General features: G+C 37.6%; 1 protein-coding gene across 1 annotated transcript in view; it reads left to right on the top strand.

Annotated features, from left to right (window-relative positions):
- Positions 1-5945: 5945 nt before the first annotated feature.
- The window catches only part of LOC131961059 (ankyrin repeat and BTB/POZ domain-containing protein 3-A), a 225056-nt gene continuing 207424 nt past the window's right edge, over positions 5946-23577 (top strand). The window contains exon 1 of the mRNA XM_059326336.1: positions 5946-7859. Within this exon, the coding sequence (XP_059182319.1) occupies positions 6995-7859 (865 nt within the window). The 5' untranslated portion in view covers positions 5946-6994. The remainder of the gene's footprint in view (positions 7860-23577) is intronic.

Raw genomic sequence — 23577 nt, 5'->3', positions numbered from 1 at the left:
TCTTCTGCCTTTTTGTTTACTATAAGCAGGATAATAACAATTAAAAAAAGATATTACCATAAATATTAGATGTGCATGCACATGTTGAAGGCATACGTTATGGTGTAGGAACATTAAACTTAATGCGTATCTGCAAAAACTATGAAAACAGCCAGCCCACGGAGCCAGCTGGCTTGTTTACCATAAAAGAACCCGGATAATCACATGAAGTCTGGCATGAGCGGGAGGCGGTCACGCGTCTGTGTGCGTGTGTTTCTGTGTGTCATAGCAGGAGTGTAGTAACCTAGTAGCCTACGCGCTTGATATTAAACCATTTTCCTGTTGTAGTTGCTCCACTTTAAGACAGATATCGGCGGTTCTGCTTGTTCAAAACAAATCTTTTAAAAGCAGACTGCAGTTTTATCCTCCTGCAAGTTCAGAAGCTGCGGTATGATTTAGGCGAAATCCCAGAAATGGAGGTAGTATTCAGAACTTTTGCTAAATCAAAAGTAGTCACAACACAGTGTAAATATACTCTGTTACGAGTGAAAGTCTAAATTTAAATGTTTATTTGAGTAAAAGTGCATGACTAAAAGCATTTAAATAGCAAGCTGCTTATTATGCATAAGAAGAAAAAAAATCACAGGATTTTAATTACTGATGGTTTAATGTTGCGTCACTATTGGCCAGTGGTGGAAAATATATTTACTGTACTTAAGTACAATTTTGAGGTACTTGTACTTTACTTGAGTATTTCCATTTTATGTAACTTTACATGTCTTCTTCACTACATTTTGAGGCAATTATTGTATTTTTACTCCACTACATTTTGCTGACAGCTTTAGTTACTTTTCAGGTCAAGATTTAACATAAAAAACATGATAAATTTAGTGAGCAGTCAAAATGAGCCCTACCTTGAAAACATTAAAATGCAACTTACATAAATGCATCAATAATAATAATTATCCAATAATATATATATATATATATATATATATATATATATATATGGTATATTTAAAACAATCTGAGTGGGTTCTTTCTGCATGATGACTACTTTAAGTACTTTACTTTACTTGTACTTTTAGTTCAGTAAGTTTTGAATGCAGGACTTTTACTTGTAGTGGAGTAATTCTGCAGTTTGGTATTAGTACTTTTAGTAAAGTCAGGCATCTGAATACTTCTTCCACCACTGCTATTAGAGTCATTAATTTGTATTATTAATGCTGCAGCTGGTGAAGATGGGGCTAATTTGAATATCTGTACACTGCTATGTAGTGATTCCTCAAAAATACATTACGATTCATTAGTTGATTTATATTTATATATATATTTATACTAGTTGAGTAGAAGTATAAAGTTTCTTAAATTGAAATACTCAAGTGAAGTACAAGTACCTCAAAATTGTGCTTATGCAAAATACTCAAGTAAATGTACTTAGTTACTTTCCACCACTGGTTTTGCCTCCTCTTAGCTTATTTTGATTTATCAAACACAATTTAACTGGAGTCTTTAAACATCTGTTTGCTGTTCCTGTTTACTTAATTAAATGCAGACTATTCATCCGTATCGTGTTTCTCCTTCTCTTAAATATATACATAGCCCTTAATGCCGTTTTGTGCTTTATGTTAAACACTTGGACTGCCTTGTTGTTGTTAAATGATGCTATAACTTGCCTTGCTGTTAGAGCCAAGGTGTGATCAGAATAATATTACCTACTTTAACTTATCTATTCATGTGCATGTAAGTAAATTTATAGGATAAGTGCAGATAAATAGAGAAGTTGAAATTGAATAGCATGAATACACAACTAGTATAAGAGTAGAAGGGAAAATATGACCTATATATGAGCAATTAAGACATTTACAAGGCAAAGTGACACAGTGTGATTAATGGCAGGGAGTCTATGTAAACAATGTACAGCAGCATAATAAACACTGTGATTAATCAGTGAGTAATAATAGACAGTGAGTGTTAGTATAGTGTAGTGCATGATATGGAAAGACAATATAATGTACTAACACAGTAGAATGATATAGCACAGTATAGCATAAGGTAAAGGATATAGGATAACATGCAATGTAATAGTAGTAATAATAAATAATAATAAAAGTAATAATATGATAATATTATATAGTACAGCAGTATAACAGAATATCAACTGTAACATGGTATAGTATGGTGCATTTAGTATAGTATGTATAGTATTTAATATAACATGGCATATATATATAGCTTCATAAAACAGTTAATATATATCTATTACATAATAATATAGTATACTAATAGCAATAATATGTACCACACAATCTGATTTTCTTAGTACTTGATGTTGCTCAATGTCTAAATAAGAAATGCGTCACAATATTTTCTTACATAAAATGTTTTGTTATTATGCAAGAGATAAAATTCAGCCTTTGGACTGTGGGTGTAGTTCTGTCTTTTGGCCACTTGGTGGCAGTATAACAACATGCCACTGACGCCCTCCTGCGTGAAGTACGTGACATAACTTAATGTAATACAGCCAAACATTATAGAAGTTGATGCACCCTTGTTCTTTCCTATTTTTAACACTTTATGGGTCAATATTCCCATAAGTTATTATAGTAATAAACATATCATTGTTGTTGTATAATATTATCACAATAATAAATACAAAAGTCAATAAAAGTCACGGTTTAGAAGTACCAAATGTATTTTCACTTGAGAACAAAATGTAGAAATTGGTTTTAGATTATATATATATATATATATATAAAGAAAAAGGCATTTTAAGATAACACATAAAGCTGCAAATATAATCACACAAAGTGAAATCTAACACATTATTTAATACATTCTTAAATAAAACGTGACTGTGGAGCATGACTAAAGATGCATGTTTGTATGATCTACTCAATCTGCTGGTAAAATACAACACATCTATCATCTTTCTGGGAAAAAATCATGATCATTTTGCTGTTACCAGGCAACCAAGGCTTAATACGTGAGGACAAGCTTGGGAGGGCCACAGAGCACGTAGAGAAGCAGCTGACAGCTGCCCACCTCCAACACTCTCACCTGAGTTAGTCAGCAAGATGTGCTGCATTGCATCAAGAGCTCGAGCTCAGACTGCTGGAGATGATCTCAGCTGATGTCACAGAGTGGAGGACGTGCTAATGGTGACATCTGCTTGCAGAGAAACTCTTCATGGGAAGAGTTCTGCAAGTGAAATGCAGTATTGTCAATGCTTGTGTATTAAATGTTCAGGGTATACATGGATCAGCAGATCAATTTCCACACAGGTAAATAGATATAGATAAATACCTCTATATATGGAGATATATTATTAATGTTTCTAATACTGAGAAAGAATATCATAATAATATTAATGATAATAACAATAATAATATAATACTAATAAATTATATTAATTATTGATAATAAAATAAACAACAAGAACAACAACGACAACAACGATGATGATGATGATGATGATGATGATGATGATGAAGATAATAATAATAATAATAATAATACAAAGATAAAAATAGAAATAAAAGTTACATTAAAAGGCTGAGTAAAAATAACTAAATAAAAAAATAATTAGTAAATTAAGGAAAATAAAAGAAAAATACATATTAGGATAAAAGAAAAAAAATTAATAAGCAAAAAGCAAAAATAAGCAGTAAAATTAAAAAGGTAAAACTGTTCAATGTATACCCGGAGTTAAGTTTTCTTAAAATTTCAACAGCAATAATAATAATAATAATAATAATAATAAAATATGAAAAAAGATATAAATTAGTATAAAAATCTGACAAAAAGTGAATTAAAAATAAGTAAATATAGAAAATAAAAAAAAAAAATACAATTAAACAATTACAATTAAAAAATAAAATTAATAAAATCTGAGTAAAAATAAAATAAATTGTAAAGCTAAAAATAAGTTATTAAAATAAATTAATAAAAAATGATTAAAAAAAGTTTACAGTAAAAAAAAATTAAGAGAGTTAAAAAAAGAAAAGATTAACAGTACTTTTTTTTCTAAAAGTTAAGGTAAGAACGGATCATCACAGATTTCACTCTCAACACCCACCACAATCTCCTAAATGCTGACAGGTAAATAACTCTATGTATTCAATCAATAAAAATGTTCTCAAACTTTCCTAAAAACAAAAGTCTAATCCAAGAGCATTCAGAGGCTCAAAATGTTTCCACATTGAAAGTTAATAGACTCACTATGACACACTTTCCCCTGTCAGTCACTCTGTGAAAGTGGGCGTGACATTATTTCTCAGAACTCCAGTGTAATGAGGTTTCTGGTCCTGGCATGGGTACTGCAGTGTCATGCTAAGAAAATATGAAAGGGCCTGTGGCATGGCAGGCAGCGTGGACAGATGGTTGGTCCAGCTCAGACATACAAGGAGAAGCCCCGGCACAACGGATGAATCATCATTCCACCAACTGCTCCTCTCAGCGTGTCTCAGAATCCCACTCACTCACTCACTCTTTGTTTTCAGCCAACAACAACAACAAAAAAGTTGTATTTTCGAGAATAAACAACAGCTAAACAACAACATGATGCAGTAAGTGATGCTAAGCCTGGATGCAGGGCTGCAGGTCTGTGCTATCACTGGGAGTTAGACTGAACTGCTTTGAACCGTAAAATATTTATAGGGTTCTGGCATTAAAGATTATGGTGTTCCTCAAGAAAACTACTTTTGCTGCAGAGCCATTTTTACTTAAAATTATCACCAGTGGTACACGGCATGCCAATAAGCAGCTTTTTGCTGCAGGATCAGGGTCTGTGAATCATCTTGTTGACATCCAGGAGAAACTGAATTTTTTCAAAGCAGAGCAGCACACAACTTGTCCAGGTAGGTGTAGGGGTAGGAGAAGGGTTAGGATTATTAAAGTAAAAAGAAAAATGTAACCAAAGTGTATATAAGAAGAACTATGAGGCCTAAAGGCATGTATGGGGCTTCATTTGAAAGGTAATTTCTTCTACTGTCAGTGTATAGACAGAATATACACAGTGTCACAACTTTTTGGGAATTGGGGTTGTATTAGTTGAGTAAAATGGAAAAAGTTTACATTCAAGATGGAAAATGACTTACAAAGGCACCTGACAGTATTATGATTGAAATGTGTGTTTCTCTCTTTTTTAAAATATATTTTTGGCCATTTTAAGGCTATATTGACAGTGGATAGAGGGTGAAAGAGGGGAGGACATGCAGGAAAGGGCTCTGAGTCGGATTCGAACCCAGGCCTCAAAATGTGTGTTTTTTATTAAAGTTATTTTTACTTTAATGGAAGAACTCATTTGAACAGCAAGCTGCTTTTGCAAACAAATAGTCCCCTCCTACAGCTTGGTGATATGGAATAAATCAAATATTTATAATATATCTATATAAGGTATATTTGATCAAAGACCTCAATATCAATATTGCATGGATATTGGAATTAGTAATTGATGCTTTCACAACATGACATTTCTGATAAATAATCCTCTGTAATGTGGATATAATGACTAAGTGGGAAAGAAACATGGAGAGATAGTGTTTCGATTATTTAGTTTAAGAAAAGCAAACAGAGCCCAAAAATAATTTAAAAAAAGATGTGAATGAAAAATACATAAATAAAAATGAAATTAATTCCATCAAAAGTCTGACTAAAAATGAAGGAATAAGTTAGTAAGTAAATAATAAAAAAACATCTAACATCTATTTTTCCTTAAAACAACAACAATTATAATGAAAGATGTAATCATAATAAACAACAAAATAATAATAATAAAATCAATAATGATAATAAAAAGATACAAAAATATAATTAAGAGAAATAACTTAAAATCAAATGAATTACATTAAAAATCTGACCAAAAATAATAATATTTAAAAAATAGTTAATAAGAAAATTAAAAATAAAATCTATAGGGAAAGGTATATTTGTTAAATGAATACCCTGAATCAACTTTTCTTAAATAATAATGATAATGAAAGATTAAAAAAATAATAGAAATAAAAATATAATAAAAATGTAATACATTTCATGAATATTGGAATGAGTATTGGTGCTTTCACACAATGAAATTTTGGTGTATTAATCAGTAATGTGGATATAATGACTAAGTGTGAAACAGAACAGTGAGAGGAGTCTGTAACATTAAAGCAGCATTTCAAACCAGGAAAAGATGATATTATGATATTACAATATCCAAAATCTAAAGATGACATCCAGTCTCATGTCACCATATTATCATTATACTGATATATTGATATATAGCACAGCTCTGGTTGCCCCCTTAAGGTATCCAAACAATACTGTTATGATCAAAATCAGTTAAATGAAAGGAGAACACACATCTGCATGCCCTTTGACCTCTGAAAAATGAATTATTGTAAGATAAAAGCACCCTCCAAACTATTTATGATAAGAGTTATATGTGTGTTGTTTCCATGCCTCCCCTCTCCTGCTGTTATATGTCACTGGTCCACATTTTTTCCACACTATCAAGAGTGCATCCGCATTTCCACCATGTGTCTCCTCAGCGGGTATCCACCTCTCATCCTGACACTGCCTCCATCACTTCACTGCAGCTACAAATAACAGATTGTCTGGCACACACAGCAGCCTGTGATTCTGCAGTTATATGTTCTCACCAGCACCAGGTATAGCCTCTGCTCAAAGGTAGCAGGTAGGTTGTGTGCGTCAGTCAAAGGCTGAAGAAGACGCGGATTGGCTTGTCTCAGCCCGCGGGGCTCCAGGCTCCACCTCTCCACCAGAGTCTTGCCTGTGCTGCGCTTGTTGCAGTGTGCGCTCTCGGGTTACGCGTATGAAGTTGTGGACAAGAGGATATCGAAGACACCCAGCCACTTAGAGGAGGAAAGTGGAGTCTCCCTTCTGTCGTTTCACTCTCTATAATCTGAGGAATACAATTAAGCCCTCGGAGAGCGATTGAGGAAACGCAAGGAAACCAGTTTGTGGCATTTGAGTGAGAGTCCAAGCATACCCAACAGTATGCGGTGCAGTTATGGCAGGCAAGGGTAAGACAGTCGTGAGGACGCTGGAGGATTTAACGCTTGATTCGGGTTATGGTGGAGCCGCGGACTCGGTCAGGTCGTCCAGCGTGTCGTTGTGCTGCTCCGACACGCATCAGTCCATCGCGCATGGGGGCAACTGCTGGCATCTGACGGAATCCATGCATAGCAGACAGAACAGTTTGGACACAGTCAACACCGTCCTGGCGGAGGACACGGAGATACTGGAGTGCTCGGGTCAGTGCGCCAAGCTGCCCGAGCTGGAGGACGTGCCATGGAGCCTCGGCGAGGTGGAGGGCGCACTGAGGAAAGACGAGCAGCTGATGGTGGGCGACCCTCCACCGGAGGTCCTGGCGCGGCTCTCCGCTCTCGTCAGCCGCGCGCTGGTGAGGGTGGCCCGGGAGGCGCAGCGGCTGAGCCTGCGCTACGCCAAGTGCACCAAGCACGAGATCCAGAGCGCCATCAAGGTGGTGCTTTCGTGGACCATCTCCGTCAACTGCATCACGGCGGCTCTCAGCGCCCTGTCCCTCTACAACATGAGCACCGGGGACCGGTTCAGCCGGGGCAAGTCGGCGCGCTGCGGGCTGGTCTTCTCCGTGGGGAAGTTCTTCAGGTGGATGGTGGATAGCCGGGTGGCGCTCAGGATCCACGAACACGCTGCCATATACCTCACCGCCTGCATGGAGAGTCTGTTCAGAGAGGTGTTCAGCCGCGTCCTGCGCAGCGCGCTGGTGGAGAGGGACAACGGGATCCCCAAGTTTACGCTGGAGTCTCTGGAGCAAGCCATCAACAACGATTCGGAGATCTGGGGTCTGCTGCAGTCCTACCAGCACCTCATCTGTGGAAAGAACTCAAGTGGTAAGAAAAGTTCATAATACGATGCCAATCAGTCATTAATTGTTGAAATATCATCTGCTGAAACGTGATTGGACACTCTTTTTTTCACCCTGCCTGGGGCTTATTTGTGCATCCAGTCAACACTCACAACATATCAGCCAAATCATGTTCAGTCACCCCTGAAACAAGCACCACTTGGATGCAGTGGATGTCCACGTGTTCAAAGAAATACCTAGAAACAAGTGGGTTTACCTTTAAACAAGGCAGAATGGTGATTTAGCTGCATGTGATGAATCTTAAATGAAGAAACTGCTTTTTCTTTCAGATCCCAACACAAAAATATACCTTAATTTAAAGTTTTTTCATTTCTATATGATTTTAAATAGCATTTTTGGTTGATTTTTAACAGTATTTGGTTTAAAATAAGCTTTTTGTAGAGCAAGAAGTGTTGCTGTTGGCAAAGTAATATGAGTACAAATGAGAATAACCATTGCTTATCTACTTTGTGTAATTACACTCCCAAACAAAAGGACTTGACAGCTCCTTGAATATTTATTACCTTCAGCTTAAACCTCAAGGCCCATCTGAAACAGGCTCTGCCTATCTTGGTTATCAAATCCCTGCAGCAGCTCCAGTCAGAATTGGTATTTATGGTTTGGAAAAAGATCAAACAAGCTCCAACTTGAAGGTGTCGTGCTCTCAGACTTTCATTAGGGATGAGAATGTTAACGTTAATGACTGTTTTGCTTCGTGTGTGTAGACGATATGTGAGTCGTGATATTGCAGAAACAGGATTGTGTGTTTATATTGTGTGCTGGCGTCGTTGGTGTAATGCTATTACTGTCTCACTCCAGAAGGTGTAAGCTGTCAGTGTGGGCTGGCCCTCTTATCCAAAGCCCTGAATGAGTTGGCTGAAACTATAAAGCAGAAGGGACTCGAAATGTTATTCTTCAACTGAGAGCCAAACCGGGCCGGCCACGCAATATTGACCAAAGAAATCATATTGCAGCTCTTTTGCTAAGTGTTGCAGCGTGATTGTCTTCTTTCAGCACTTATTAAACAATTAAATAAGAGGTGGGAAAACAAAGATGCTCAGGGGGGATTTTAAACATGTGCAGCCTGTCTTGTGGATGAGCTATTCCTCTATAAGAGCAGCAGGAAAGATTGTTCCAGAAGCAGTCAGAAGAAAAATGGATCCGAAATAGCTCCCATAGGTTCCTCAGTGATGTGACGTGATTTGAGATTTAATGCGGATGCAGCTTTTTCTCACAGTCCCTTTTGTCTCTGTGATGCACAACTCACACACCAGCAACCCCCAAATACACGGAAATGTCAATAAGAAATTTGGAGCTAAAGCAATTAGTGGATTAATTGATGCCTCAAGCAAAAATTGGCAAAAATTTGCATGGTTCAAGCTTCTCAGATCTCATTATTTGCAGCTGAGTTGCAAAAAAAGATTGATTTCTTTTACAAAATCATGTTTTTTTGGTGTAGTCCAAGGAAAAATAAATCAAACAGTGGTGGTTTATTTATTTAAGATGGGCTTTTATCTGTTTTTGCAGCTCTACAACTGAAAATCTTTGAGTTTGTACAAAACCTGGAAGATGTTACATTGATCTTCAAACTGCCACCTCATAAAAATTTGGATTATGAACCGTGATGGTGCATATTTGTCACTGAACAATAAATAACTGGTAGATTAATCAACTTTAGTCTTTAGTTGCAGCCCAAAGGAAATTGCATTGAAGAACCACTTTTATGATCAATTATTCTGCAGATTCTATTCTCAATTTATCATTTGGGCATAAAAATGTCAAAGAATAGTGAAAATAAATGCTGATCACAGTTTCCCAGAAAGTGTTTTTTCGCGGTTTACAAAAAAACCATAGTAATAATGAAAGTCTGGTGATGTTCGGGCATGGAGGGGGCCACCTCAATTATAATTTCAACCCAAACCATGATCTTTTCCTAAACCTTACCAAGTAGTTTTGATGCCCAAACCTAACCAAACTCAATTGAGAGTCCTCAAGGTGTAATTAATTGTATTGGAAGTTAATTTTTAGGAGACATATTTGCTAGAATGCAAGGTGACAAATCCTAGACATTCAATCTTAAAATAAAAAAAATAAAAATAAAACTGTGACATGCAGCAGATTTCAGGTCCAACAAACACAGGACTCCACCAAGGATACCGCTGATCGCTTCCTGCAAGAAACCAAAAGTCAACATGGGCTTAATTTACACCAAATGTACTAATCTTAACCCAAAACATTATCTTTTACCAAACCTAACCAAGTAGTTTTGATGCCAAAACCTGACCAAACTCAATTGAAAGTCCTCGAGGCGTAATGAATTGTATGACAGGTTTGCAAGGTGACAAATCCAAGACATTCAATCTAAAAATATATAAAACTGTCACATGCAGCAGACTTCAGGAGCTAAAACCACCAAATGTTTGTCATATTTGTTTGGAAAACACCTGAAACCATTAAAAGATGATTAAAAATGCTGCAGCTCTAAACCCGATGTGAGACATTCCTTCTCACCCTTTAATCCCCTTCAGTTGTCGTCTTATACCTCATGGTTTGACATTGATATTTGGCCCGCTGGGTGAGGAAGATGTCATACACGACTGCAGCTTTGTCTTGGAATTGCAGCTGAGAAACATGTACTTCTCTGCAGACAGGCTGCAGAGCCAAGCATGCATCCCCCTCCACTCCCACCCGTGGAACGCATCATTTCCTGATGGTGCAGAGGAGGCTACAATTTGCACTCACACAAAAACAGCATGATGTCATTCTGTCACAGTTAGGAAGGCAAAAAAAAAAGTGAGGATTTAAAAAGTCCCCTTTGTGACTCGCCATTTTATATCAAGAAGCTGTCACTTCTGGTTTTATGGCAGCACTGACCACACTTAAGGAGGAATAACTCATTAAAATGTTTCAAATTGAGACCTGCGGCTGAATAATTAACCACCTTTAATCATATTAATCAAACACTCACTCATGTGTCAGGAATTTCTCCTTTTCTCTGTTGACTTTGCAACCAGAGCTGATAGGAATGAGACTATTTTTATTCAGAGGTGGGAGAGAGCAGGATCTCCCTCCTGGAGATAAACACGGTCTCTGGTCTAAAAAATGTCACCCGGGGAACAAAAGCAGTGCAGCACATTATGACCAAATCCACGTTGCTCTGCACTCCCACTGACCGTTTGTGACAGCCTCTTTGCTCTGACTAATGAGAAGAGCTAAATGGAGGCTTTTTCTTCACTTCCTTTGTTTTCAGCGGTACATGCTGCTGCGTGATCCAGTACATTCTGATCATGCTCAGGGTTTCCAGCATTTACCGTTACAGAGAAATGTGCACAGATTCAAGATGTACATGCAGGTGTGTCATGGGGTTTGTGATGCTTACTAATAATCTTACTGACACTGATTCTGATACTGGTAACGCCTTTAATGTGGTCAACTGTTGACAGGTGGAGGGATTACTCATTGTACATGTATGAGAAGCAGGGAGCAGGCCTCAAGACTGAAAGAGAAAATAATTTGCAGCTAAGGAAGGACAAGTCTTTCTAAAGGACTCATATGACTTGTTTTGTTATCTGGTTTCCGATCAGCAGGATGATGTTGATTCATGTGAGTGTCGTCTGATTTGTCACCTCTCTCTGTGGTTAAGGTGCGGTTAAGTTTTAAAAATACTTGGTTAAAAGAACAAATGGTGGACTGTAACTGTGGTCAACATCACATGTTTTATGAATCCAGCAATCTAACCGAGTTCCTTGGTTAGAGGTTTCTGGTTATCCTACTTCTGCATTTAATCTGAAAAATTATTCACAAGACCACATCGAGATGTAGTCATCTGATGAGTTTGAATTTCCAAAAGATGCTGTAGTTTTTCGGAGGAGGACGGTCCTAGTTTTCAACTCTTACCCCCAGAGATCAATTTCCAACTTTTAACTTAACAACTGTAACTCTTAATTCAACACAACTGTTCAATCCAAATCTTACAAAATATGTCCGTTTTGTGGTTTATGTTATGAACCAAAAATACTTGGTTAAGTTTAGGAATAAGATAATGATTTAGATTAAAAGGACTACATCTCTATATAACCATGTGGATTAGTTAGAATAGTTTACGTAGAATGTGACATACTTGGTGAAAGAGTATAACATAAATTAATATAATGTTAAAATATGTTGACTTTTGGTTTTCACAGGAGGTGCATAAGTAAGCCAGTACTCGGCCTGTAAATAAAGCTTTATTGATTAAAATTTCCCAGATTTCCCAGCAAGAATATGTCAGAAAAGGAGCAGTTTCATCATATTTGGGAAACTGTACCTCGACTACTTCTTCCATCTCTATGCAGTGTCTGAGTTTTGCTAATTGAAGCACACTTAATGACATGACGCTCCACTGATATGTGTTGCATTTAACCTTAGATAAGCCACTCACATGTAAAGTACAAATCAGTTTTTTACTAGCTATTGGTGAGATACTGGACAAATCCTCCTGATTTACAATCCTCAACAAAGACTCACCATGTTTGATTCTCTCTTGTCAGTCATGTCAAACCTCCGAATGACAAGTGACGTCAGAGACAAACAGCGTGGTCATCAGCTTCCAAACCTGCCGGGGTGCCGTTTAAATTTGGGATCCCGAATGACTTGATTGCATCTGATTATGTCTGTCATTTGCCATGACCTTCCCCAAGGAGCTGATCCAAGCTCTGCAGGACAGATGACACAACATAATGGAATTGCATAGCCTGCTATAGTCAGTTTATTAAATTAGCAGTGGGGTGTCTGCTCTCCCTCCTTCTTCGCTCTCCGTCTTTCACACCATATTTCATTGTGTTCGCTGCTAGAGGGCGGGCTTGATGTTTGCATATTTATTTTCCACTGTGGTTTTTAATAAGCTCAACTCATAACCACACGATCCTGGCAGAGCCTTTTGTTGTCCATTCTGTTATTATTTTCCGCCTGTCCTTCCCCTCCTTGGGGTGGACTCGCAGATGAGCTGACAGATTGCCGTCGTTCTGGTGGAGATGGGAGCACCCGGACGGGCAAGCTGCTTGTGATGGATTTTTATGTCATGGTAATTTCATAAGACCAAAAGGCTGCACCCACACCCCTCTCCACCCCGCTTCATTTTCAGCTATGATCAGTGAGTGTGAAGTTATGTGAAGTTGTTTTCAGTGCCAAGATGTATTTTATGAGCTGCATCCGTTTCTAGTTTTGCTCCATGTTAGGGGCTTGTGAAAATATTGACTTTCATCTCATATGCTTCTCTGTGATATCACTGGTAGGGATTCCACAAACACCTATAACTCAAGTGGGACCGAAATGTTGTGGTTTTTATTACTTCCGTGTCATTGGAGCGTGGATCCCCTTTCCATTTTCAGAAACTAGGTGAAAGCAGTGGGTCAGGATGAAATAATGAGAGCAGTGTGAGAGCGGTGAATGCTTAATGTTGTGAAATAGTAGAGTGCGGGAGGAGAAACTGGGCTGGAGTGTCAGCTGGAGGAGGTGCTGGTGAGGGGGCATTGGCGCAGGTCCCTCAGAGATATAATTATGCAGCTCTCTTTAATTAACGCTTGTGCTTATCTGGTAGTCATTAAGATTAGGAATTAGCAGCGGGAAACACCAGGGAACTGCAGAGAACAAAGATGGTAATTCCTCTCATTCATTTTTAATACCCGTTGTGCAGGTCCGTGTCGGTATGTTTCATCTGATCGGTCTGTGTGGCCGAGATAAAGTGTCTTCCAGACATTCAGACCTGAATGCTGACTTTATTTGCCTGCACACCGTGACAAAGACACTTGTTACGTCACTCGTCCTTGATGTCAACACTTTTGTACACAGTTAACAATAGACGTCTGCATGGTTTATCAGGAAAACAGCCAGAAACATGATCGCTCATAGATTCCTACAAGACTACAGGCTTCTGGATGCAAGTCAGCTTTTCATATGTTGGCACATTCAGCTGTTTATCTTATCGAATTAAGTCAAGAGTCATTATGAATGATATCCCGACTCATTGTGGATCTCTTAGGCAGACATTTACATATTAATATTTAAACTCTGATAAGGATTTATTGGCCATTATTCTTTTTTTAACAACACATAACAGGAACAAATGGCTAAATATGAATTAATGGGACATTTTTACACCTTTGTCCTTGCCTAAAATTGTCTTCGGCTCACAAAAACATAAAAGCAGCACAAGAATATGTATCTAGGTGGAAAAATGACTCAGATGTGTAAAAATATACTTAAAGTACCAGAAATGAAAGCAGGCCGATGCATCATGCAGATTGAGGCATTAACAGAAAATAAATATTAGATTATTTAATTACAATTATTGATCCATTAATGTGTCCATCACTTTAATGTTGCAGCTGGTAAAGGTGGATTTTATTTTAATTACTTTATACACTGCTTAACCAATAATAAAACATCAAAACTGTATTAGTTGGTTTCATATTTATAGTAACAATATGTAAATCATCAAAGTAACTAACAACTAAAGCTTTAAAATTAATGTAGTGAGAAAATAATACAACATTTACTTCAGAGTTGTAATGGAGAAAAAGAAAATGGAAAATTTGTACTTAGGTACAGTACTTGAGTAAATGTAAAAGTTACATTCCTCAACTGACCATATGGTACAATAGTAAAGCACTATAGTACACTATTTTTTCCCCTTTCAAACCATAAACCGTGCAGATAATCTATATTGATAGGGTTTGTTTTTTATTTAAATAAATGCAATTTTGTTGTTTATCTTCCTGTGACCACCCCAGTCTTTGAAATTATGAATGTATTAGGAGAAATTTTTGACCTTTAGCATTATAAACTTTAAAAAAAAAATAATAATAAATTAAAAATAAATTAAAATATATAAATAATGTAGGGTTCACCTTATTTACAAGAATAACCGTATTTAATTATTTGTAAAACAAAAAAAAAAAAAAAACAAGCAAAAAGTGATACATGTACATAATGATGCCTAATTATGATCGTACATTTGGAACTCAGTTGACAAATAAAATTACAGGAAGTAAATACAAGGATGCTTCTCATCTCACCTAAATTGAGTAGGCTAGCTAACCAGCCAGCATTAAAATTGGACGTTATTAAACGGGTTTCCATGTGACTTAAAGTGCTCTCAGTTGGAAGATAATATGTTGAGACAACTAAAGAAAGATTTAGCGCCTAACAAAAGTGCGACAAGTGAGGAAAATAAGCGGAGTTCAGAGCTGTTAGTAAGCTAATAGCCGCGCTTACGCATCCATGAGCTAACAGCCGCGCGGCTAACGTTAGCATCCTATGGCTCGAAAAGGACACCTGCTGCCTTCAGCTGCAGTTTTTTCCTAAACGCTACAATAGTGCGTCTGTTATGTGCCTGTAATGTGCTTATTCATTTCCAAGAGGTACAGGCAACCATTAGCTCCAGTTTGTGCCACTTATGTATAAGCATCACATTTAAAAGTTAATCATCAAGAATCTACTTCCGGCGTGTTTACTAAACGTGGACTTTAACTTGTAAGATCTTAATTTTCTACTACACAAGAAACTATAAAAGTATATTATGCTAAATAACATTAATAGAGATACATAATAGGGATACACTAGCGCATTGGTCAACTAATTGGCAACTATTTTGATAAACAGTTTAAAGTTTTAGACATTTTTCCAAGCAAAAAGACCACAAAATGTGATCTTTCTAGGTACTCAGATGTGAGTGTTTGCTGCTTTCCTTGGTTATACACAATATTAAAGTCAATATTCTGGGGTTGGAAATGTTGGTTGGTAAAAGCAAGGCATTCTGACAAAATACCTAAAATAACTTATAGCTGCAAAATTAAAGTGAGGAACTGAACACATTAATAGATCAAATATTTGAATCCAATCATATTGGAAATGGGTCAGTCTGCATGTTGAGTAGGCCTGCTATTACTTTTGGTGTATTTTTATGCAGATACTTTTATAATTTTACTAGAGTAAGATTTTGAATGCAAGACTTTTACTTGTAGCAGAGTATGTTTACACAAGTAAAAGATCTGAGTAATTTTTCAAGTGTTTTTTTTGTTTGTTTGCTTTTGGTGTCGTGGTTCGCTGGTTCGAATCTGGTTTGTGGCTCCTCTGTGTGGATTTTGCATGTTACCCCCGTGTCAGTGTTGGTTCGCTCCAGCTCCTCTGGGTTTCTACCACAGTCCAGAGACATACAGTTTAGGATTAATTGGTGACTCTTAATTGCCCGTAGGAGTGAATGAGAGCATGATTGGTTGTTTGTCTCTATGTCTGCCCTGTGATAGTCTGGCAACCTGTCTAGAGTGTACCCCGCCTCTCACTCAATGACAGCTGGGATTGTCTCCAGCCCCCCGCAACCCCAGTTCAGATATGAATTAAGAATAATGGATGAATTAAGGTTCAAACTGGAGCTAAAGCACACATCTGCATCTTTTTGCTGTTTCATGTGCCATCAATATTGTAGCTCTTGCATGACATGATTCTAATGAGGCTTCAGTGCATTGAGTGTACACGGGCTGCATTGTTTTGTCTTAGTGTGTTGGTTTTCTGCTAGCAATATTAGAAAAAGAGGTACCTGGACGTGCAGTATCTTCATTTCTCTTTGTTTCTTCACTCTGTCCTCTCTTTTTATTTTTCACACCCTGTTCATGGCCGTGTTGAAAGATGTTTCTGTCGATCTTGCGTGTAATCAGTTCCATCTGTTGACCTTTGCCCCCATGCTTTGGGTGTGAAGTCGGTACAACAGGTGGCTGATTGGTGCTGGAGTTAGATGTGTTTGATGAGTTCATCTTATACTCACACCTCAGTGGGTGAGGAGGAAATCAATGGAAACAATGCTGCAATGTCAAGATGACCTAATTGTACAATCCAAAGTTTGGCAAATACACAACATCCAAGTGATGCCACAGTGAGATTAGATGACACATATCCTGAAAGTCTGGAGTTGCTTCTTTGATGTCGACACAACTTGTGACAGCCGCTGTCAGAACATACTGGGTTGTTTGATGTTATCTGTCAGCAGTACACAATCTTAATTCAACAGATAGACCCTGTAGGGACCCGTGAAGCACCACCAGTTGTTATGCTACTTCTGTTTTAGTTTGAACCCTCTTTGAACTATATTTCTTGAAAAAGGACTTTGCAAAAATATTTTTTTTCCATAACGAGAGTCACATTAATGCCATAAGATGATGTTAACAGTCTCACAAGATGCCTCAAAGGGTCTGTTCACCCAAATTAAAGAACAACATATTTCCTCACTTGCCCCAGATGGTGTCTCACCATGCAGAAAGTTTGATTTCACTTTTGATTTCAGATCACAGATGACATTTTTCACTTCGTTGCAATCAAGTGTGTAAGAACTAAATGAATCACAGTTGCACTTCTTGCTTACTTCAGAATGATGTGTTTGTTTCTTTGCTTTGAAGGGTTAGTACATCCAAATTAAACCAAAAAAATGCTCATCATGTTTTCTACTTAGCATCAGGGTTGGGTGACAAGATGATATTAAGTGAGTGTGAGATGACAGATTTTTGTTTACTGTAATTGAGGTGTTGTGACATTTTGTCTATAAATGGTAAGGCATTAGAATATCAAGAAACACTTGTATTATCATATATATTGCAGCCCACTCACCCATTATTAAATCCCTATTGAACATTTTTTCACCCCCTCGATTAACATCCAATGCTATTAGAAAAAAAGTAGGTCCTCCCTTAAGAGAAAAATCATGTTTTTTGTACTTTTATTATTTCGATATTTGTGTTAAAAGTTGGGAAAATCTCAAGGAGATAATAGACAAACAACACTCAAAAAGCTTAAAGACAAAACATGGACCACATACAAACCTGGGAGAAGTAATTTGTTTTCACCTCTGCTGAACTACAGTTTGTACTTCTGCTGGAGTAAAAACAAAGTGACTTAAAAATCAAAAGTGAAACTTTGCTCAGCTGCTCTCTCACACAGTCTGTAAAGCTGTGGATCTAAATCAGGCGGTTTGCATTTGCGGTAAAAACCCACATTATATCTTGTCAGCTGTACTGTATGTTTTCCTCCCTGCTAGTTGTCTCGAGGTTTCCGTTATCACTGTGCACTCTTGTTGCAATAAGCCTGTGGTTGCTCTTTAAACCCTATTATAATGCTTCATTATCACACCTTAAGCACCAACATTTTTTACACTCACAAGACTTTTACTTGTACTTTTAGAAAACAATTCTAGTATAAGTACAAAAATGAAATGAATATATGTTCAGCTGGACTTGAGAAGTTGCTGGAATTCTTTACAATCAGCCACTAATATGAAGACCTGATAGAAAAGACTTCTATGAGTCAAACTATTGACCGGTTGTGAAATGTTTGGCTTTCTGAAATACTGAAGTCATTCCTGGACAGGGAATGAGGATGTTGGTCTAAAAAAAAAAATAACACATCCCCTGACACTCATTTATTGAGTCAGAGATTGTTTTTTTTGTCTTGTGGGACTTTTTCTGATTGCATTTTGAACCGTTGGCCAGTGCACAGGCGGTGTCTCTTCAAACGGTTTGTGTTGCTCATGCTGTCAAAGAGGGGGATGTTTTAGCCGGGATCAACAAAAAATTAGCATTACAAAAGCTTCATGTGGGTACACTTCAAAAGATTTGGTCAGAAGAAAAAACAAACTGACTACCAGCTGATTGCTCTCTCGAGTTTAACGCTTCATTAAATCAATTGTTGGAGAACAAATATGCAATCATATCACTTGAACAATATATTCATGTTTGGTCTGGTTACTCATTACTACCCGGCCCTCATGCTTTTGAATTATGCGGCGGGGCAGATGACTTACATTGTTCCTGCATCATGTTTTTAAAAGCAGCAGGCATCAATCAGAACTCCCCCTCGTGCTTATTATCCTCACCCTGCTATTATTTAACACACGTGTTACGGATTCCTGGAGTTTAAATTGTTTATATATAAAGAGAAATACATTTAAATATAAAACAAGCTCATTTCTTTCCTATATTTCTCTGCGTGTTCGGGGCGCTCTGCTCTGACTATATATGCGGCTGTTGACATCCGCCTCTCTGCTGACTGTACTTCAAAATGAATGAAAGTGACAGATGCTTATCTCTCCACTGACTTCTCTCCTCCAGACTATTTTTTTCTGCTTATCCTTCCGTCCTCACACTTCCCTTCAAGTCAAACTGAAATGCGACAGTTCCTCCCTGTACATTTTTCTTGTGAGGAAACAGAAATCTATAATAATGCTGTGGCTATTGTGGATATTTTTACATTTTTCAAAGAGGACAAAGCCGGTTATGGACATGCTGGCGGGGACAGTCAGTGTCTAAGCTTCAGGCCTCTGGTTGGGGGTTTTCCATGGCAGAGATTGACTGACATCTAAAGTCCCACGTTGCTGTCATAGCCCTGTGTAGCCTACAGACATTACATACAAATATATCCTTATTGTTTTATCCATTTGACTAAGCAGCTTGAGTTAATAATTACATAGAATAGTTAGGTAATATGGTGCAAAATTGCCCCATTTGTATGCAAGTAAGGCTAATTGCACGTTAACATAACCACACGCAGGTTTCTTTCATTCGATTTATTTCCTATTTTTCCTTCCTGAAATATTAAGGAATGCCTGTGCAAAATGTTATTTTTTTGTATCTTTCTTTATCTTGCTTTTGTTCTGCCTATGTTCAACACATATAATTGCAATCAGATGCAAAATTATCGCACTCCGTTGCAAAACTTTATGGCCATGTTTACGCTTTAATATTATTGGTGCAATATGAGAAACTGCACGTAGTGGTTGCAAATAATGCACAATTGACATACTTTTTGAATTTGCTCATCACTATTGTATTTGTCCAGCAAATTCAGTTACAATGCAAATTCACACTTGGCCTATAGACTTTGCATTGTGATAATGTCACAGATTTTTAAATAACTTTGAGGTTCAGGTTTATTTATTTGCATAGTTAGAATTACATAACATGACAAAGATATCAAATAATGTAAAGTGCAGGGAGAGGCAGAAAACCCAGATGGGCTTATTTAAAGCCTCCACCTTAACATTTCTGAATTTCATAGTTATTAGTTAGTTATAAGAAAGTAATAGCAAACTGATAATAGAAAAAAAGCATATGTGTAACATCAATAACAAGTTATAACGACAATAACAAAAATAAAAATGAAAAAACAAAAATATCAACATGATATAAAAGTGTATTTGTGTGTGAATTAGAATTTTAATCAGTTAAATGGGCTTTTTAGACATCTTTTGAAACATTTTATGGAGATGGAGTTCTTTGCCACTTTTCTTGGCTTGCTGAAAGGTTTACAAATATTGAACCTTTAAGAGTCATAATGAATGATCTTACAGTTATTGTGCTCTTTTATAATGGTGGTCTACGGGGAAAATGCTCTTTTGGCTGCAGGGGGATTTTTTGCTGCAATACTGCTTCTGGCCACTGGCAAAATATATAATACACCCATGATCTTCCAGCACTCTCCTCCTTACCAGGCCTCTCTTCTCTAGTCCACTCTCCCCTGCTGTACCATTCTCTGCCCTTTCATTCCTCAAACTGACATTTCTTCTTCTCTCCAGTAGACCTGGCTTCCTGTAAATTTTATGAGAACTTCCTTCAGAACCAGGAAGTCTTTCATGTCTCTCTCCTTTGCCCTGTGCACAAAGTCTTTTATGTTTGTGCTTGTGGTGGCTCAGAGCGTCTTCAGTGAGCCTCAGCTTGTTTGTAGCTTTGTGTTGACGCCTTCCTGTATGGCTGCACGTCAGTAGGGTCACATTTAGGCTGAATGTGAACACTAGCTAACGTCTCAGCAGCCTCGATAAACACAGATTACTATGAACTATAACACGATTACTTGGCTTCCACTAGTCTGTCCCTCGTGTTCTAGCACGAGTGATTAAAGGCTTTACCAGAGTCAACAGAAATGTTTTCTCATATTAGTTAGTCAGGAACCAGTCGAGAGAAGTGCACTTTTTATGTGTTTTCAATTTAAACTTCACATTGACTTCCGTCAGAACAAACAGTGCACTAAGGAGCTATAACCTTTTTCAGTTTACTTTTATTCAGCTGTAATTAAAGTGTGGAGGAGCTGCAATAAGTTGGTTTTAAAGGATCAAAAAGAGATTAAGAGCTGAATGTTAGCATTTCTATCAGTTGATGATGATTTTATAGATTAAAAAAAAAACCCTCACATATGGTGACTTTCAGCTGGTGGCCAGTGGTGGTGGATCTTCTCACAGTTTGATCCGTGGATTTACTCAGCACAACACGTAATTTGTCTGCCTGCATTGAATTGTGTAATGCTTGCGTAATACTTGTAAGTTACGTACCAAGAACAGCTTCTTAATACAGCGAGTCAAGTCTTAATACAGTCTCCTCTTCAGGCGCACAGACTGGAAGTTGTGATTCCAGCTGCTCGAGTAGATGCTGCGTTAATGAAGTTATTAACTTTCATTAGTTTAAGTGCTTGTTGATGTAGCAGAAATTATAACAATTTATTGGCAGCAATGCTTTGTAAAAACAAGGATTTAATTAGTAATGTGACTGCAATTTGGATACCTGATTCATTTCTAAATAATTTGTAAAAATGGGATTCACGTTTCTAGGAAATCCCTGCAGCCTGAAATGTGACATTAAAGAGCTGCCTCCAGTATTAATGGTGCCACTCTACACAGGAACAATGTAGTCTCTTGCTTTTAAAATTTTGAATATTGTACCTAATTAATTGGCTATGTAGGTTGGACATGTTGTGTGTTCAGAGATGGTTCTCTGCATACCTTGGTTGTAACTAGTGGTTATTTGAGTCACTGTTGCCTTTCTATCATCTCAAACCAGTCTGGCCATTCTCCTCTGACCTCTGGCATTAAACAAGGCATTTTAGTCCAGAGAACCGCCACTCACTGGATATTTTCTCTTTTTCTGACTGTTTTCTGTAAACCCTAGAGATGGTTGTGTGTGGAAATCCCAGTAGATCAGCAGTTTCTGAAATACTCAGACCAGCCCGTCTGGCAGCAGCTACCATGCCATGTTCAAAATCATGTAAATCACCTTTCTTCCTCATTCTGATGCTCGGTTTGAACTTCCTGACCATTTCTATGTGCCTAAATTCATTGAGTTGCTGCCATGTGATTGGTTGATTAGATATTTGGGTTAATTAGCAGTTCAACAGGTGTGCCTAATGGAGTGGCCGGTGAGTGTATGTGCGGCAATATGGCCTAGCCCAATAATGAAGTTAACCAATCTACAGTCATGGAAAAATATTAGACCACCCTTGTTTTCTTCAATCTCTGTTAACTTTAATGCCTGGTACAACTAAATGTACATTTGTTTTGGGCAAATATAATGATAACAACAAAAATAGATCATATGAGTTTAATTTAAGAGCTGATATCTAGCCATTTACCAGGGTAAACCAAAAGAAATAACCAAAATCATTATCAAGAAAACCAAGGAAAATGTCTTGAAAATGAACAATAAATTGAAGAAAACAATAGTCTAATAATTTTTTTGTATTGAACAGCTTTCAACTGCATCTCAATGTCTTTATCCAGCTTTTGTTACGTATAAATATCTGGGTTTTTCACTGTTGTAAGTGCCATTTTCCATTCCCCCCCATTGTTTATAAATCTGGGCTGAATATTTTCAGTGTTTTCTGTGAAATTCAATTTGCACCATGTGATTATTCTGCTATGGGTCTGAAAAAGTTGGTTAATTAAGAATAAAAACACTCCCAAACAATCATAATGAAAAAGTAGCTAAATTAGTGTTTGTTTTCGGTGATGATTGTTTTGTTAATGGAAAAAAAATATTATTCCAGCCATCATTTCTTGCCATTCATGTTTTTAATTCCACTAACATAGATTGGACAAGGAGAGCAGGGCAACGGGAGAGTAGAGGGACAAAATGTTGCACTGGTCAGTAAAGTGGACACAGATAAATAGAGGCGAGTGCACATGTCAGCGTCGTCGTGTTCAGCGAGCCACAGGGTTTCAGTGTTGCTGTGTTACATCCTGACAGGACAGGTAGCTCCTACTGCATAGCATTACAGCATTTAATTAATGAGGGGTGAGCGCAGGATCAGTTTCTGGCTGTTCCCAGGTGGTGATGGGAAATTAGGCTCCTTGCTCTGGGGAGAACCATCTGGTGCCACAGTGACACAAAATAGACCAGTGATAGGGATTCTGGGTAATGCAGTTTAGGGGAATACCCTTTGTGATTAAGACCCACGCTTTTTACTAAATCGGACTTGAGCACATTCCTCCTTCTGCTTCCTTTGTCGACTCTACCACTTAATCCTGACTTGACAAACGCCAACTCCCATAGCCCGCAATAACAAAAGGAACCTCCTTTTTTTCTTGTTTTAAAGCCCACAGTTACATAAGCTGTTTCTCAATGACTGCTCATTGAGAAGTGGGGACGGCGACATAGTCCCACTACAGTATTCCTGACACTCTGAGTTGCTCACAACTTGACTCATGTGAAGATGTAGCAATTTTGTTCGCTGTTATTGTGTAGGCAGGAACACTTCCTCCCACTGACATGAAGTATTTCATAACGATTACAAGATAGACGTTGAAAAGAAAGCCACAAGGAGAACTCCTGCTCGGTTCTATGCAATCAGTGCTGCCCCCACCAGCTCCCCTTGACTTATGCTCAGACCTTTGCCTGTTTTTTTATGCTATTTAATGA

The sequence above is a fragment of the Centropristis striata genome, chromosome 22, assembly GCF_030273125.1.
Source record: "Centropristis striata isolate RG_2023a ecotype Rhode Island chromosome 22, C.striata_1.0, whole genome shotgun sequence".
In the NCBI taxonomy this organism is placed as follows: Eukaryota; Metazoa; Chordata; class Actinopteri; order Perciformes; family Serranidae; genus Centropristis; species Centropristis striata.
This window is presented reverse-complemented; position numbering and strand designations above follow the sequence as displayed.